At 42.4% G+C, this 19,487-nt stretch overlaps 1 protein-coding gene across 1 annotated transcript in view; it reads right to left on the reverse strand.

Moving 5' to 3' along the window:
• Positions 1 to 9,772: 9,772 nt before the first annotated feature.
• Positions 9,773 to 19,487, reverse strand: part of LOC134541501 (acyl-CoA synthetase short-chain family member 3, mitochondrial) — a 138,059-nt gene continuing 128,344 nt past the window's right edge. The window contains exons 12-14 of the mRNA XM_063384995.1: positions 18,601 to 18,823; positions 16,311 to 16,486; positions 9,773 to 10,323 (exon numbers count right to left, since the gene is read on the reverse strand). Of these exons, the coding sequence (XP_063241065.1) occupies positions 10,228 to 10,323; positions 16,311 to 16,486; positions 18,601 to 18,823 (495 nt within the window). The 3' untranslated portion in view covers positions 9,773 to 10,227. The remainder of the gene's footprint in view (positions 10,324 to 16,310; positions 16,487 to 18,600; positions 18,824 to 19,487) is intronic.

Here is a 19,487-nt window from a genome sequence, read left to right on the forward strand (position 1 = left end):
TATCAATGAAAAACAGATGCTATTAAGGAAAATTTAATCTATAAAAAAAGAAAGAACAATGATTAATAAAATAAGGAAGTCTATAGACGTAACAGTTGTTTCTATTTATTTAATATATAATAACGATCCTTTTTCTCCCAAGTGTTCGTAGGGAGTCTCTAAATTTTCTTTGTTTGCTCCTAGTGTCGCCTCTGTTGTTGACTTTTATAGCTATCAATTGAGGGGCCCCAGTATTCAGAGTTTCCAAATCTTTTTATCTAATTACTTAATTATTCTTTAAGACACTAGGGGTATTACAAAATGGTAGCAGAGCGTGGTTACGTCTATAGGCATACCTAAGTTTAAAGGTCATACCTAAAATTAAAATTAAAAAAAATTGAATAAAAAAAAATTTTTTTATATTTTTTTGTCACTTAGAATCTTTTGTAGTAAGTAATATGTGAACTGACCGCTGAAACACATAGTAGCTAAATTGACCTTTGAATTTTAAAATTATCATAAGTTTTGCTGCACTTCAGTCTCTGTGTTTACATCTGAGCGCGAGCCGAGAGGCAGCTGGCTGCCCACCCACGCGCGTGACTTATCAACAGAGACGTGTCCGCTGGACAAGATACTCCCTCCCCCCCCCCCCCCCCCCCCCCCCAATAGTTAAAGGCGCTACGCGCCAAGGTCAGTCCTGCCGGCTGACGTGACCTTCATTGTAGGTACCGTGTTGTGCAAGCTAACCTGACAGCTTGTTACACCCGAGTACACTGTTCATTTCCCGACGCGGGTAGTAATAATAATAATAAATTATGAAGGCACATACTTCCCAGGCAATAAAGTAATTGTTTTAATCATAAGCTAGATTAAAGTGTATACCTAAGTTTAAAGTTTAAGAGATAATTTTAAGAGGGTAGTGTTTTGTTTTGTGTAATACTATGAATCCGGACAGGATGATTACTCCGGAGCTATTACTAGTAGATGAATTAAGTTACGAGTTGCAGTTGCGTAATTTACCAACTACTGGAAATGCGCAAGAGCTGCGAAAGAGGCTTCGAGCCGCAGTACGTGATAAGTTACCTACCTCAGTACATAATCTAAATTTAGAAATACTCGAGGAATTCAACATAGCTTGCTCCAAATTTTACGACATAGCTGCTTTCGTAAGTTATTCAGATGTGGAAGAGAATTTGCCCAATGTAAAGCGACACATTATGCGATTAGAGCATGTCACCAGACGACTGGAAAATCTTGTGGTACTTTCCGCAGATGTGCTCAATGGTGTTTATCGAACAGAGCTAAATCGTTGTCTGCAACAGACAAACGCCTTCCAAATTAAATTGAAAGCTAGGGCAGCCCAATTGGAAACTCAACAGGACCTCCGGGCCAACATTGCCCAGGCAGAAAACCTAGGAATGGAAACACTAGGAAATGTAGAGAGTGAAAATCCAGAATTTCCTCAGGAAATAAGGCAACCCGACACACAAGTATCTTTGTGCCAAACAAGGCAGGTTCCACCCATTTCATCAACATCTCAATCATTCTTCGCAGTTTCAACCCCTCCCATCCCAGCAGCCACCACTCAAATTCCCTCAGGCGTGCATGTTTCTACAGCTCCCATCACCAGTGTCACATTTTCCGGCAACTTGCCTGCAAATCCGCATCCTTTAACACAGCAAAATTTGTTTTTCCCATTCACCACAAACCAGTCATATTTTAATCCATATTCCCAGTTTCATTCTTTATTGACATCCGGGCAAGGAACTCCGATCCCTACCATCCCCACCGCGCAAATTGCACATCCTTCACCCCCACCTCCGCCATCAACGCAGAATCAACCAGAAACAACATTACCAGTTACGCCAAGGGCGGCTGAGTATAGCTGTTATGGGAAAATTGCCCATCCAGTCGAGAGATTACTTGTTGGTTTTCCCGAAACAAGTGATCTTGACCCAGATAAATTAATCGAATTCATAAGGCACTTACTTAAAATCAGACAGAAAGGGGGCATTCCTGACAAACAGTTGTTGGAGATAGTTTTTCCCTACACCCAACCACCACTGAGTGAAAGAACGAGTCAAGCTATAGAAAAAAGTTACTCTTTTGACAAATACCACGAAGAAATTTTGAATTTTTTTATACCTGCCGGACTTTTGACAAATTACCGTTTGGAATGGTACAACAGGCTACAGCGAAGTAATGAAGCATTGCCACACTATGTAGCATCAATCAGAGAAGCCGCGGCAGTTCTCAGATTGGGCGTATCAGAGAGTGAAATAGTTAGTTGCATAGTAGACGGACTAAATCAGGCAGAGCGCGCACGCGCTGTTTTCCAGGCTAGGCCATGGAGTTTTGTAGAACTAGATCAACTCTGTATACAGGCCATGAGTTACGAATATGCAGACACTCAGAGAAACAGGTCAGCGAAGTCCATGGATAAGCATGATTCTCAGGCAGAAACTGCAAATAGTTTTCCATACACGAAACAACAAAATAGCCACCCACAACAGAAAACAAACTACTACAGAAATAATAAGTATAATTCAAACAAGAACATACAACAACAAACACCTTTCTGTAATTATTGCAAGCAAACAGGACATTACATTGAGCAATGTAACCACAAAAATTTCAAACCAAATTTCAACAAGGCAAAAAACGCGTAAGGCGGTGGCCAGGCAAATTTCTACCTGGTCCACCTAAAACTTCATCCGAGAGGAATTTTTCAGTGCATGATGTGCATACTAACGAATCACAAAAACAAAACAAAAATCAAAAAAGGCATAACACAGGAAAACAAAAACACAAGAAAAATGAAAGAAAGAAATACACAGAAAAAGACAGAAAACACAAACAGAAGATTATAACACAGCAAATTAATCATAAAGAAAATTCTGAGAAATTCACAAGAATTTGCAAAACATGTGTTAGCCTGACTAACCAAGGAAAACGTAAGTGTCACAACATTTTCGGTCACGTCCGAACTGTATTACCATACACTAAAGCAATGTTTGGCAAAAATCAAATTATTGGTCTGATAGATACAGGAGCTACTCGTAGTTTTATTTCAGGCGATTTGTTTAGGGAATTACAGAAGAACAAGCAGGTTCTGAAAACAGAAGTCACGGATGTGCGCTGTTTTACTGCAGCTGACGAACCAATTAGTATATCCAAAGTGGCTATAGTGAAAATCAGGATAGAATTATTCACTTGGAATTTCCCTTTTCTTGTGGCAGAAAACTTAGCCACGCAGCTTATTCTAGGCTCCGACTTCATCGCTAAAACAGGTGTTTTGATTGATCTACAAGCAGGAAGTTTTGTATTTAAATTTAATAAAAATCTTGTCATATCATTCGTGGAACCTGAAAATAAAAGGTCAGGACAAGTTACTAATGTTTCTACTAACACTGACGAGAGAAATTCTTTGTCCCTGGATCATCTCGAGCCCAGTAAACAAGTTGCTATTCGAGATTTGTGTAATGAATTTTCAGATGTGCTAACTAAGAAATTAGGTCGAACTAACCTAATTGAATATCAAATTGAATTGACTGATACCATGCCAGTCAAAAGTCATCCTTATCAACTTTTAGGTCCTAAAATGGAAATTATGAGAAAACATTCACAGAAACTGTTAGATAATAAGGTAATAGAACCTTCTAATTCTCCTTTCAGTTCACCTGCATTTCTAGTACCCAAGGGCACGGAACAACGTTTCGTTACTGATTATCGAAAACTGAACAAACAGATTAAAATACCGCAAACACCCCTCCCAGATTTGAACTCGGCCTTTCATTGGTTTAGTAAGGCCAGGTATTTCAGTGTGTTCGATCTCAATTCGGCGTACCATCAGATCCCACTCACGCAAGACTCAAAACCTATTACCGCATTTTGCGTACCTTGGAATCTTTACCAGTATAATGTGGTACCTTTCGGCTTGGCCACAGGTGCTCAAGTACTCACACGACTTCTTGAACAAGTAGTAGGAGATTTTAAATTTAAATTTGTTTACAATTATTTAGATGATCTTGTAATTTATTCAGAAAGTTTTGAGGAACACATCCAGCATCTGACTCTTGTCCTTGAAAGACTGCGCAAGGCAGGCCTCACTGTAAATACAAAAAAGGTAAAATTTGCTGCTTCCGAAATATCTTTCCTTGGACATTTGGTATCACACAAAGGTGTTACAATTGATCCAGAACGAACACAGGCGATCAGGGAATTCAAACCACCTAAAGACACAAAGGGCATAGCTCGTTTTATTGGCATGGCTAATTTTTATGCCAAATACATACCAAATTTCGCCGAGCATGCGGCACCTTTAAATGCTTTACGTAAGAAAAATACACAATATATTTGGGGTCCTGAACAAGACAAGGCATTTAATTTCTTGAAAGAAGCCATAGCGAATCCACCTGTTCTGCGCATGGCAGATTTTAGTAAACCCTTTATTTTACAAACAGACGCCTCAAGTGTTGCTATAGGGGCGGTATTGTCTCAGGAAATAGATGGTGCCAGGCAACCCATTGCCTTTGCCTCACGTACATTAACTTTTCAGGAGAGGAAAGCATCTTCAGTGTATGAATTGGAATGTTTAGCAGTAGTTTTTGGTATTGATAAATTCCGACAGTTTCTGGAACATAGGGAATTTCTATTGGAAACTGATAATCAGGCACTCGCCTGGCTGTTAGCTCACCCTAAACAATTAGGAAAACTTGGAAGGTGGATCACCAAAATTTCTTATCTCAAATTTAATATTCAACATATTCGCGGTACTCAAAACATTGTGGCTGACACACTTTCTCGAATGTTCGAGAACCCCTCCGAAACAATATCTCAGGAGGAACCTCAGATTTCGTGTCAGGCACTCCTAACCGATTTCCCCTTAGCTTTTCAGGACATACAAACACATCAACAAGCCGACCCATATTTGGCAAAAATAATTGAACAAGTTAAAGCGGGTACAGCTCCGAAATTCTATAAGTTAGCTAAAGGTCTCCTACAAAAACGTACACAACAGTCAAGGCACCTTAAAATTGTTCTTCCACAAAATCTGCGTGATATGATTTTCACATATTACCATAGTTCACCTCTCGGTGCCCATTTAGGCATTTATAAAACCATTCAAGGTATCCGACGCCATTTTATTTGGGAAGGAATGCACCGGGACATTACACAGCGAGTTAAGTTATGTAAGCTATGTGCATTAAGTAAACCTGCACAAAATACACAGTACGGTTTTCTTGCCTCAGAAGTAGCCGAAAGACCTATGCAAAAACTTTTTATTGATTTTGTAGGGCCGTTTCCTCGATCCAAATCCGGACACTCTATGCTTCTTGTGGGCATAGATGCTTTTTCGAAGTTTGTTTGGCTTATTCCACTCCGTAAGGCTACAGCTGACACCACTGTGCGTGCATTACAAAATCACATTTTTAAAACTTCAGGATTACCGAACATAATTGTATCCGACAACGGAACACAGTTTACATCCAGAACTTTCAAGAACATGTGTTTCTCGCATGGTATACAGCATGTGACAACATCGCCATACTACCCTAAACCCTCGCACGCGGAGAGATTTAATAGAAATCTTCGTTCGGCGCTCATAGCGTTCCACGTGAATGCGCAGGAAAGATGGGACAGTAATTTGGTGTGGTTACAGATGGCATTTAATTATGCCCGACATGAAGGACACAAATCCACCCCATTTGAGATTATGTTTACTTATAAGCCCAACACACCACTTTCCAATCTTTGGTCTCTCGAAGACCTACTGCCGGATGATCCCAAGGACATCGCGGAGATTTGGAGAAAGGCGCGTAGGAATTTAAATTTGGCTCACCAAACAAGTCAGAGAAGGTACAATAGGTACCGCTTCCCTAACCCCTACAGGGTAGGTGACACGGTAATGTGCAAAGCACACCCGCAGAGTAAGGCCATCGATAAGCGATCGGCCAAGTTATCGTATCGCTGGACTGGACCATTACAGATCCAACGATTTCTAACCCCAGTGACTGTGAGTCTAGCCGACCCCAGTTCCGGAGAGTATGTGACACGAGCGCACATCTCCCACCTTAAGAAAGCGCATCCGAATATAAAATAGGAGCGATTACTTTCTCTAAGCCTTGGCATGCCAGATATATATATTTAAGACTCAATAAGGAGTTTAACTGAAGAATACAAAACCTAGGTAGTAACATTAAGTAACAATAAAAATCCATGGTACTAGTTTGTAAGAAAACTTAATATAAGGTGTTAGTTTAAGTGGCCACTTAAGTTAATAATTTTATTTAAGATAATGAATTTAATCATGTTAGTCATTAAGAATGTGCACATTAGTTCATAAGAGTGTTTAATATTTTTTGTGTGTTAGCATGTAAGTAGTAGGATACAGGCGAACCTGGTAACTCGTCCTACTGAAGTTTTTGGTTTTTGTTTGTGCTTTCCCCTAAGCTCCGCTTTAACGCGGGGGAGTATGTGCCGTGTATTAGGGATTTAGGCACGTTTTATTTAAAATTTTGTAATTTTAAATATTTTTGGAAATATTATTTTTTTTTCTCATCTTATTTTCTTTACGTCCAGGCCCTCAGCCTCTGTTCTCAAGGCGAGCTGATTTTCTTTTCCAGCCTCATGCTAGGCTAGCTTTCTGGCTAATATTTCTCCCGCCTCCAGGCACGTCGGAGGCCGGTAACGTTATTTCTTCGCGGGTCTTCTTTTGCCTAGAGCAGCTTGTGAAGCAGTGCTGAGCCCTGCTAACTCTGTCACGAATCGGTATAAGGTTCACTAGCAGCAAGACACGACAGGAGGATCCCGTGGGCCTTGTGTCCCACAGACCATGCGTTTTTTGAAGCCATCCCCCTACTGCTCACCCACCACTTTCTTCTCAGAAGTGTGGCTAGGAGCGACGACCGCACGGGGACGTTAACCGGAGTCAAGGCCATCTCAGGCTTGACAGCCGCAGTTACGATTCTGGACTTTAGCGACACCTAGCGACGGCTGTGGTAACAAACGCCACTCGTGGGCGTCGGCGGCGCCGACACTACCGCGCTCGCGCGGAGGTAACGACAACCTTTCCCCTCCTTATGTCTCAGGCCGCTAGGTGGCACCACTGGTTACTCCATTACCCCCTAGCTTGACACTCTCGTCGGTCACTAGTCGATTTATTAGTACTTCTTCTCGCCACCAAAAGATAGCGCCTCAGTCGCGCAGTCACTCCAGTAAGATCTACATTTTTTATGCCGGACACCTTCGGGTGGACTCGGTCATTTTCGGCTCAGAGCCTACCACCCCTCCCATTCTCTAGAGACCCCGCGCTTATGATATCCTGGTGATATCCCGCTCTGAACTTACTTCGGTGCGCGCCTCCTGACTGACTGGTACCGTTTGTAATTGCGATCTTCGGCGAATCATCGACATCGCACCGTATATTATGTAGTCTGCTCAGACTAGAGGGATGGAGTCCCTATCTAAAATTATTATTAACCAGTCAGTAGTTTAGTTGAAAGTAGATAAACTTAGTATTTCTATATAAATTATTTTCTATTTACACATGATGACTTCCGTGGCTACCGCGAATCGTGGTTCGGGTTTTCGGAGACGAGACGCCCTCTCCTGAGCGCCAGGACCAACACCCTGTTTTGGTAAGTCTTGACGTCATCCCCCCCTTTAATTTTCCTTCTATTGGCCTTTTGCGCCATTTAAGCATACTGTCTGGAAACAGGTCTAATTCTTTGGAATTTGGACTTCTGTTTCAGACAGGGTTCCAAGTTTGGGGCAGCCAAAATCCTCTGCCAGAACCTCTGGAGTCGGTTCTTGAGCAGACCCCACCACCTTTAGGCCAACTACCTCGCTCACCGTCTACCTACAGCCCCGGGTGATACCCACATTATTCTATTATTCTATTCACGAACTCAACAAAAAAAAAAATAGTGTAACCCAGTTAAGACAGCGGACAGTAAAAGCAAGTCGAGGAGAAGAAATTTATATTATGTTTTGCAAGGACTATATGTACAACCCTTAAAGTTACCAATGTTGATTTCATTAATGTGCTTAAGTATTGTTATTTTTGTTAAACATTCAGGGCCGGCCCAATAGGAGATAAGTTCAAAGAATATAATATAATAATTGTAATTGTGAGGAATTTAAATAAGATCACTTATCAATGAAAAACAGATGCTATTAAGGAAAATTTAATCTATAAAAAAAGAAAGAACAATGATTAATAAAATAAGGAAGTCTATAGACGTAACAGTTGTTTCTATTTATTTAATATATAATAACGATCCTTTTTCTCCCAAGTGTTCGTAGGGAGTCTCTAAATTTTCTTTGTTTGCTCCTAGTGTCGCCTCTGTTGTTGACTTTTATAGCTATCAATTGAGGGGCCCCAGTATTCAGAGTTTCCAAATCTTTTTATCTAATTACTTAATTATTCTTTAAGACACTAGGGGTATTACAATAGCAAATGCGCTGATCCAAAAACTAGATGTTCCCAAAACAATACTAAGTAAAGAATTACAGACAAAATGAGGGCGGCACATAAAAGCATTTCTATTAAAATTTAAATTAGAAATTTAATAACTTCAAAAATTATGGAAAAAGGCATAAATCCAACAATCAAGCATTACAGCGTTAGGCTTACCCATACTCCATACTAAATAACACGTTATAGCTAAAATACTGGGCTTGATAAGAAGTACCATTTTTATGAAGCTCATTGAACAAAATATTAGTTACCCCCGAAGAAGGCATTAGAATAATCATTTAACAAAGTGTAACTCCGCCTGGGGACTTGATAACCGCCTTGTAGCTTCTTCCTCCACCGTGTAGTATTGCAATTTATTGGGTGTTTCCTCCTTTTGAATTTTAGTCCTTAGTTTTTGGTTACTATTGCCATTTACTCAGTGATTATTATTTTGTGTTTGTGTGGGTTGGGGGGGGGGGGGGGGGGGTGTTGTTGCCACTGCACAGCCGTTGTGGGGCACGCACTAATTTTTTTTTTTATATTTTTTGAAATAAAAAAAAATGTTATTTTGCCTTTGGTAATGTTTGGTAATTTTCTGGGTAATATTTTTTTAATAACTCTGTTCCATAAGTTGTTATATATAATAAACATACATTACAATTTCAGAAATGTAATATTAATTATTTTAATTTATTTTATCTCGAACATTTCCAAACATTGAACAATATTGTGAACAATATTTCAGCAAAATTTAAAGTAATAATTGTTTTCGGAACAGAACATGTGTTTATGTAATGTTATTGCACTAAAGTGCAAACTGATTAATACCACCGTAAATCAGCAGCTCAACTGAACTGAATAGGCTAGTGGCTAGATACACATCGCGACAGGTCTGCGAGTCAAAATAATCTCAAACCCGTGGTGGCTGGTTGGAGCAGAGGCCGGTTGAAAGAATCTGGTGAGTGCGAAGGCTGGTTGAAAGAACGCATTGCTTTCTCCTGAATCATCAGCTGATGCTATATATTTAAACACTATAGAGGCTTGAATTAAAAAAGGAATCTTCTTAGAAAAAATAAAGTAATAAGTGAATTATTGTAAAACAATATTAGAACATTTTTTTAATTAATGATTAATAATTATATATGTATAATGAAAAATATTTAAATATTAAGTAAAAAAATCAGTACATACTAGAAAATTCATCAATATTTTAAGGAAATTAAAAATTATCCATTTTTTTTAATTACTAATGGAATGGGTGTACACGAAAGGTCCCCCCCCCCCCCATAACAAAAACGCCTACATGTGATGGTACTAAATTATTTGAAACTCTTTATGATGTATGTAAATATTGTTTTATTATACATAGATCAAGTTACTGAGTACTAATATATATGGTAAAATAAATACAGTAGCAGTAGTGATCCATTATCTTGGTACTATGCTTAAACCAACACTCTAAAATTCATCACTTGATATCATTGCAGGAACATCAGAAGTTACTAGCACCTCTTTACCTTAAGGTTGTCGTGTAAAGTATTATAAACAATCACAATTATAAAATTATTTATTGAATGATTTTCTTTCAACAGCAAATAAAAAGTATGCACAATATTAAACAAGAACTGTAAATATCTACATTCGAAAACACTCTAGAATTGGCTACCAGAAAAAATGCAGCAAGCTATAACACTTGTCAATATGTTAATGGCCGGGTGTTAGAAAAAAAAAAAGAAGGGAATATTATGAAAGGTGGGGGAAAGAAAACAGTAGTGAAGTCAGTTTTCTCACTGAGGATCTGGGGCCATTCTAGCGTAACCTAGAGTTTGCAGAGCTCTCTTGACATCCTTGTACACGGATGGGTCTTCTATTGTTCCTGAGATCTGTCAACAGAAAATAGGAAGTGCAATACAAAAGAAATCACATTAGCTTGATTTAAGAAATAACATTTTTTCAGTTCTAGGAAGGAAAGAACAGTTAATAATATTAATATGTCAATCAGCATAATGAAATAAAAGCAATAACAATACTTTTTTTTGCTTTCAAACAGGTATAAAACCAAATATATTGGTTTTTGGCAGACCGTGCATTCCGGCCTAAAAGACACAGTGACAGTAATGCAATGTACACCAAATGGTTGATCTCACTTGGAATAATTTGTTCTTGCGAGGACTAAAAACAGATGTGCTCTGGCACAGATTGTGTATCATGAACCCACAGACCACGGACCATCATGAAAATAATTGATAGTGATGCATCTGAACTTGATAACATTGCTCTTTGCAGGATGGCAATAGACTTCAAGGCAGTCTTCCCAGGATGTCAATGGACTTAGCAGTCTAGACAGATCGTACACCACGGACATTCAGACATTCCTACTATCATGGTATTGACATATAATAAATACTGGATCTCATCCTGACAATTTGGTTCCTTGCTACATTAGTGTTGGACTCCCTAGCAATCTTGCTACAGTAGAAGTGGGCAAAGTATACACCGTGGACATTCAGACATTGATACCATCATACAATTAACAAGACCATGATCATCTTGTGCCTCTATACATCAGTGAAGAAATCTGTATCAGTCTTGCTACAGAGCTTCTGTACTATCATGCAATTAACATATAATGCTTGTTCTTATCTTTAAGATCTTTTTTCGCGCACATCATTAATGTTTGCCCTAACAGTCTTGCTACAGAAAGTGTAGGGATGATAGCTCATTGTGGACAGTCAGTTACCTCTAACCATTGAGCAATTAAAATATAATGCTGGATTTCACTTTGATCTTGTTCTTCGCTACATCGGCAAGAGTCGTTAGCAGTCTTGCTTCAGCATGTGTGAGGTGGATCGTACAAAGCGAACATTCAGACATCCATACTAACATAATGCTAGGTCTCAACTTGACAATTTTTTCCCTCATGACTTTGGCGATGAACCCCCCAGCAGAACACATGTAAGGCAGATCACACACCACACATTTGTTCAGACACCAGCAATCTAATGCAATTGAATTGTATGCTGGGCCTCATCTTGACAACCTTGTTTCTCGCTACGTCGGTTTTGGACTCCCGAGGAGTCTTACCAGGATGGTGATGGACATTCTTGAAGTCCTGCCAAAGCACGTGGGAGGCAGATCGTACCTACTGACAGTCAAATACCTGTACCATAATGCAATTAAAATGTAATGCTGATCTTAAATTTACGAACTTTCTCCTCACTACATCAATGATGGACTTTATTGGGTATATACAGTTTAGATAATGTGGTAGTCAATAAGTACTGATTGTCTTTTACTACACATGATAAACACCACACAAACGGCAATGGCTGCGACATACACACATTAACCGAATACAGGAAAAAAACAGAGGAGTTGGGATACACCACTAGAGTGTTTGCTTCTTACTAGCCCATGAAACCAGTCCGCCCATGAACTTGAAACTGCAGCTAGTAATTGAGTATCTGTTATCATCGTCACTCCTCCAATCTGCATCGCTGTAGCTAAGTAACTCATGGTTCTTTTTTTTTTTTTATCAAGCAATTTCAAGTCTCGAGTCACTTTCAGGTATGTGAACACCATCTTTACAGCAAGCCAATGGCATTTTGTGGTTGTTAAATTGACTCGAGCAATTAACAGCACAAGATATGTCTGGGCGAGAAACTTGTGACAGGTACAGGAGACTGCCAATAGCTTGCTGGTATGGTACTGTCTCACCATAATTCACATTGTCACTATCATGTTTCGTTCTGTTTTGCAAAGGGTCCCTGAGGGTGGCTCTGACCTCCATTGGGGTTAAGACAGGGTTGCAGTCCGACATGCCAAACTTATGAAGCATGCTGTCTCTATACTTCCTCTGGTCAATGGAGAGTTGTCCATTTTATTTGTCTCTATTGATTATCATACCTAGACAATTTTCTATCAGACCAGGTTTTTCATGTCTAATTTCCTTCGGACTTCCATCTGAATTTGCGGTTCATTCGTGAAGATTATAAGGTCGTCAAAATGTATGGCACATATAAAGAAACCTTCGTTAGTATATTTAAAGTAGACACAAGGATCTGCTTTGGACTGTCTTTGCCCCATCCCTGTAAGGACTTGGATTAGACGAAGATTTCAGCACCTTCCGCTTTTGTAAGTACATTCATAGCCTTTTTGAGCCGCCAAACTTTCTAGGCCGCCATATCTAGAGCTCTTCTGGAGGTTGCACTTTTATATCACTTCATCTAAGTGGCCATGTAAATAATCAGTTTTCTCATCATATGCACTATCTCAAGGTCTTCCTTTACTGCCAGTGCAAAGAGGCATCTTAGTGAAGTGTGTTTAATGTACGGTGAGAAGTTTTCCTCATAGTCTATACCGAGCTTCTATCCACAACCCTTGACTACTAGTCTAGCCTTGTATTTAGGTACTTTGGAGTCTGGATTTTAATTTTGAACACCCATTTTTATTTGAGAGACTTTGCGCCATCTGGTAAGTATATCCATTCATAAGTTTCATTACTAACAAATGAAGATAGTTCTCCATCGTTTGCTTCCCTCCACTTGGCAGCATGTGGACTTGTCAAAGCTTCCCCTGGTGTGAGTGGCTTGTTTTCTGCAATGAAGTCAGTCACAAAATCTGGATCGACAGCTTTAGGCCTTAGGGTGCCATGAGATCTTAACTGTTGAACGATTTCTTCAAGTTCATCATTTCCATTGAATCCCTTGAAGAACTCTTCATCTGAATCTGTAATTGCACTCATTACCTGTAAAGACTACCTGTTGCTAAATACTGGTTTTGAACCTTAAAAATTTGATAATAAATGTAAGTTGGTTTTGAATTAATGTTAATTTATTCTCAAGTATCTTCATTTATTTATATCTCGATATCCCGTACGGGATGACGGACCTATTTTTATTTGATCATAGATACATTTAACTAGAGAGTATTTTATGAAGTTAAGAAGAATTACAACTAATTCCTTTCGAAAATTTTAAGTAGATGCCAAGCGAGTTTACCTAGAGTTACTGTTTCTCCCAATAAAGTTAAAATGAATTCTTTTTAAAGAATCCTACCTACTGAATTTATTGTTTTTAAATTATTCATCTAATAATTTAACCCCGGTGCGAAAATAATGCTAGGTCTCACCTGGATGATCTTGATACTGCCTATGTAGGTAATGGACTCCCTAGCAGTCTTGCCACGCCATATGCGAGACAGATCGCACACTGCGGACGTTCGTGCAATCGTACAATTCTACAATCGTGCAAATTACATATACGTAATGCTAGATCTTACCTTGACGATCTTGATACTTGCTACATCGGTGATGGACTCTCTAGAAATCTTGCTACAGCAATTGTGCGGCAGAATGCACAATAATGTCATTTAAATTAAATATCTGCACCACCATGCAATGAACATACTACACTGGGCATTATCTTGTCGATCTTTTTCCATGCCACAGCATAGGGGAAACAGATCGCACACCGCTGACATTTCGACAGCCGGATCATCATGCAGTTGTTACAAGGAGGTGAGTCTCACCTTCACAAACTTGTTCCTCGCCAGGTCAGATACGGACTTCCTAGCGAGCCTACCAGAGAACACCTGAGGCAGACATGTAGACACCCGGGCCATCATGCAGTTATTACAAGGAGGTGAGTCTCACCTTCACAAACTCGTTCTGGCAATGTCGTTGACGGACTTCCTAGCGGGACTACCAGAGAACACCTAAGGCAGACATGTAGACACCCGGGCCATCATGCAGTTATTACAAGGAGGTGAGTCTCACCTTCACAAACTCGTTCTGGCAATGTCGTTGACGGACTTCCTAGCGGGCCTACCAGAGAACACCTGAGGCAGACATGTAGACACCCGAGCCATCATGCAGTTATTACAAGGAGGTGAGTCTCACCTTCACAAACTCGTTCTGGCAATGTCGTTGACGGACTTCCTAGCGGGCCTACCAGAGAACACCTGAGGCAGACATGTAGACACCCGGGCCATCATGCAGTTATTACAAGGAGGTGAGTCTCACCTTCACAAACTCGTTCTGGCAATGTCGTTGACGGACTTCCTAGCGGGACTACCAGAGAACACCTGAGGCAGACATGTAGACACCCGAGCCATCATGCAGTTATTACAAGGAGGTGAGTCTCACCTTCACAAACTCGTTCTGGCAATGTCGTTGACGGACTTCCTAGCGGGCCTACCAGAGAACACCTGAGGCAGACATGTAGACACCCGGGCCATCATGCAGTTATTACAAGGAGGTGAGTCTCACCTTCACAAACTCGTTCTGGCAATGTCGTTGACGGACTTCCTAGCGGGACTACCAGAGAACACCTGAGGCAGACATGTAGACACCCGAGCCATCATGCAGTTATTACAAGGAGGTGAGTCTCACCTTCACAAACTCGTTCTGGCAATGTCGTTGACGGACTTCCTAGCGGGCCTACCAGAGAACACCTGAGGCAGACATGTAGACACCCGGGCCATCATGCAGTTATTACAAGGAGGTGAGTCTCACCTTCACAAACTCGTTCTGGCAATGTCGTTGACGGACTTCCTAGCGGGCCTACCAGAGAACACCTGAGGCAGACATGTAGACACCCGGGCCATCATGCAGTTATTACAAGGAGGTGAGTCTCACCTTCACAAACTCGTTCTGGCAATGTCGTTGACGGACTTCCTAGCGGGACTACCAGAGAACACCTAAGGCAGACATGTAGACACCCGGGCCATCATGCAGTTATTACAAGGAGGTGAGTCTCACCTTCACAAACTCGTTCTGGCAATGTCGTTGACGGACTTCCTAGCGGGCCTACCAGAGAACACCTGAGGCAGACATGTAGACACCCGAGCCATCATGCAGTTATTACAAGGAGGTGAGTCTCACCTTCACAAATTCGTTCTGGCAATGTCGTTGACGGACTTCCTAGCGGGCCTACCAGAGAACACCTGAGGCAGACATGTAGACACCCGAGCCATCATGCAGTTATTACAAGGAGGTGAGTCTTACCTTCACAAACTCGTTCTGGCAATGTCGTTGACGGACTTCCTAGCGGGCCTACCAGAGAACACCTGAGGCAGACATGTAGACACCCGGGCCATCATGCAGTTATTACAAGGAGGTGAGTCTCACCTTCACAAACTCGTTCTGGCAATGTCGTTGACGGACTTCCTAGCGGGCCTACCAGAGAACACCTGAGGCAGACATGTAGACACCCGGGCCATCATGCAGTTATTACAAGGAGGTGAGTCTCACCTTCACAAACTCGTTCTGGCAATGTCGTTGACGGACTTCCTAGCGGGCCTACCAGAGAACACCTGAGGCAGACATGTAGACACCCGGGCCATCATGCAGTGGTTACAAGGAGGCGAGTCTCACCTTCACAAACTTGTTCCTCGCCAGTTCAGAGATGGACTTCCTAGCGGGCCTACCAGAGAACACCTGAGGCAGACATGTAGACACCCGGGCCATCATGCAGTTATTACAAGGAGGTGAGTCTCACCTTCACAAACTCGTTCTGGCAATGTCGTTGACGGACTTCCTAGCAGGCCTACCAGAGGACACCTGAGGCAGACATGTAGACACCCGGGCCATCATGCAGTTATTACAAGGAGGCGAGTCTCACCTTCACAAACTTGTTCCTCGCCAGTTCAGAGATGGACTTCCTAGCGGGCCTACCAGAGAACACCTGAGGCAGACATGTAGACACCCGGGCCATCATGCAGTTATTACAAGGAGGTGAGTCTCACCTTCACAAACTCGTTCTGGCAATGTCGTTGACGGACTTCCTAGTGGGCCTACCAGAGAACGCCCTGAGGCAGACATGTAGACACCCGGGCCATCATGCAGTGGTTACAAGGAGGCGAGTCTCACCTTCACAAACTTGTTCCTCGCCAGGTCAGAGATGGACTTCCTGGCGGTCTTGCCTGACCGCGTGCGAGGCAGGCCACTCACTGCCGCTGCTCGGTTGATGGATGCGATGGGGCCGATTTGTTCCCGCACGAGTGTGGTCAGCTCTTTGGTGAGCTGCTGCTCGGTCTTGTTGGTGCCTGCATCACAGAGTCGCTCTATCTTCTATTCTGAGCGGCTATAGCCATGCAACATTAGTTTTATTCCTAATGTAATGGTTTGAATAAGATCACATTTATCAGGGAACTATTACTATAACACGGCAAATTAGCAATTGTCCTTGGACATTTCCGTTCCGCGCAGCTCCTCCCTCCCTAACTCCCACCCCTCCTTCCCCTCCGAATCGTCTGCAGGTAGGGGACGGCCACTCCTCCCTCAAGGACAACGTACACGAACACACTTCACTCTCTTCGTGATGTGGCTGAAAGGTATTCGCTCTAACGCAACACTGTATCGTGTAAACCGACCTGCGAAGCACTATCTCGGGAGCGGCGTATCCAGGCAGCGCACAACTGGCAACTGATCCCCTCCACTCCACTCCGCTAGAATCACGTGACCACCGCCTGACATGGGTCTGAGCGCGTCGAAAACAAAGTCGCCGGACTATAGGAAAAATATGCATTAATTGATTGTTTCCTTAGTGTATTTGTCAAATGTTCAAAATTTTTAAGTAAATTAGTAATATAAACATTTATTGATTTTAAAACTGTATTAAAGTACACATATTTAAGGGAATTTTTTTTTTCAAACCTGGTGTACTACTTAATGGATCTTATAAAAGGATATATTATTTTATTAATATGGTTTGATAGTTAATGGACTATTGATTTAAAAGGAAATATTTTGAATTACTAAGATTGTAATATTTATCCGAATTAAATTGCCTGGATATTACAGTAATAGATTTAACTTACAGCAATCACTTCATGCTCGTTCATCCCATCACGCTACACATCTTTAGCGGTCAATTCAGATGAGCTTACGCCCATTATCAGGACTATGCCTGGCTTCTGGTTCAGTTCTCTAGGCTGTATCTTTGGTGCACGACACATCCATCAAGTCTTGTCTAAACAGCGCGCTGATGCCAACTCTGTTCTCTGTCCAGAGTTCTCTCCTGTCCCTCCATCAGCCCCAGGCTGTAGCAGACGCCTCGGGCGAGTCGATCCTTTTGTTTCGAACACCCCTCCAAAGGTAGCGCTAAAATCGGCCAGTGCTACCAACTTCGAGAGATCGAAGTCAGAGTTTTTTTGTGATTCCCACTCGGAGAACTTCGGTTCCTTTCAGTCCGGACGCCAAAGTCTCCCCCCCCCCCACCTTTTGATTGAGTTATTCCTTTTTATTAAGACACGCAGCCCCTCTGGGGACACTTCGCGTCGCGATTCCAGACGGACTGCATTAGATAATCGGCGGATCGGCGAGACGCACAGCAAAACTTGTCCGGCCGTAACCGGAGATGTAGTCAGTTAGACAAGGGATGCTATCCCTGTGAATTATTTAAGTAGTTTAGTCTGTCTGTACAGAGCTTAGTAGTTATTTTTTTAATCTATTTTTTTTAATTATGGAAACGCCCGCGACTACCGCGATTTCGCGACCTTCAGATCCGGACGTGCTCCGCTTCGGGCTCTAGAAGCTACCTTCCCTGTCTGACAGGTCCAAGAGCCGGATGCGGACCTAGCCGCATTTTCGCACACTCCCTAGGCCAACAATCAGGCGCCCTGACGCCATGTTGATTGCTGGACTCGGGCCAGCGAGCATCAGACCTCCGGTCCTACAATATTTATGAACCTTTGGAATATCATTTAAATTACTATGTTTGAAGAGATAAGAACTACATACATCTTTCGTTCTGGACTTTAAGCGCTTACAATGGGATTGTTTGTGCCTCTTTGAATTTTTTTAAATTAATTTTGTTTATTTATATTAAATGAAACCTTTAATAATTTATTAGGGCCGGCCCGTATTTTTAACATATCCGAAAGCTTTTTTAAATTATGTAATTGAAATTATATTTTAACACATTTTAATACCTCATATATTTGTCTCTCATTCAACTGTTATATATTTCATCATTTAAATAATAAAGAATAATTATATTCAGACGGAATCACACCTTGTTTCCGTTCATTCCTCATGTACTTGTGAAACTGAAAGGGCAATTGTTACAGCAGTGTGTAATGTCAATGGTAGTATTTATGTATTTAATCTTATTTACCTACACTGCCACAAGGTAACAAGGTATGCTTCATATACTCACCCTTCTTGACAACGTACAGACACAGCGGGATCTCCCCCTTGGTCGGCTCTGGCACTCCGATGACCGTCGCGTCGCCGATGTCCGGGTGCCCTAGCACCACGTCCTCCAGCAGTGCCGTGGACAGGCGGATACCCGACACGTTGATGATGTCGTCGTCCCGCGCCGTTACGTACACGTAGCCGAACTCGTCGATGTAGCCCGCGTCCATCGTGTCGTAGTAGCCCTGCACAGAGTCCCCCTGACTGTAGCCCGCGTCCATCATGTCGTAGTAGCCCTGCACAGAGTCCCCCTGGCTGTAGCCCGCGTCCGTCGTGTCGTAGTAGCCCTGCACAGAATCCCCCTGGCTGTAGCCCGCGTCCATCATGTCGTAGTAGCCCTGCACAGAGTCCCCCTGGCTGTAGCCCGCGTCCATCATGTCGTAGTAGCCCTGCACAGAATCCCCCTGGCTGTAGCCCGCATCCATCATGTCGTAGTAACCGTGCACAGAGTCCCCTGGCTGTAGCCCGCGTCCATCGTGTCGTAGTAGCCCTGCACAGAGTCCCCCTGGCTGTAGCCCGCGTCCATCGTGTCGTAGTAGCCCTGAGTCCAGCTGGCTGTAGCCCGCGTCCATCATGTCGTAGTAGCCCTGCACAGAATCCCGCTGGCTGTAGCCCGCGTCCATCATGTCGTAGTAGCCCTGCACAGAGTCCCCCTGGCTGTAGCCCGCGTCCATCGTGTCGTAGTAGCCCTGCACAGAGTCCCCCTGGCTGTAGCCCGCTTCCATCATGTCGTAGTAGCCCTGCACAGAGTCCCCCTGGATGTAGCCCGCGTCCATCGTGTCGTAGTAGCCCTGCACAGAGTGCCCCTGGCTGTAGCCCGCGTCCATCGTGTCGTAGTAGCCCTGCACA

This window comes from Bacillus rossius (genome assembly GCF_032445375.1).
Source record: "Bacillus rossius redtenbacheri isolate Brsri chromosome 4 unlocalized genomic scaffold, Brsri_v3 Brsri_v3_scf4_1, whole genome shotgun sequence".
Classification (NCBI taxonomy): domain Eukaryota; kingdom Metazoa; phylum Arthropoda; class Insecta; order Phasmatodea; family Bacillidae; genus Bacillus; species Bacillus rossius.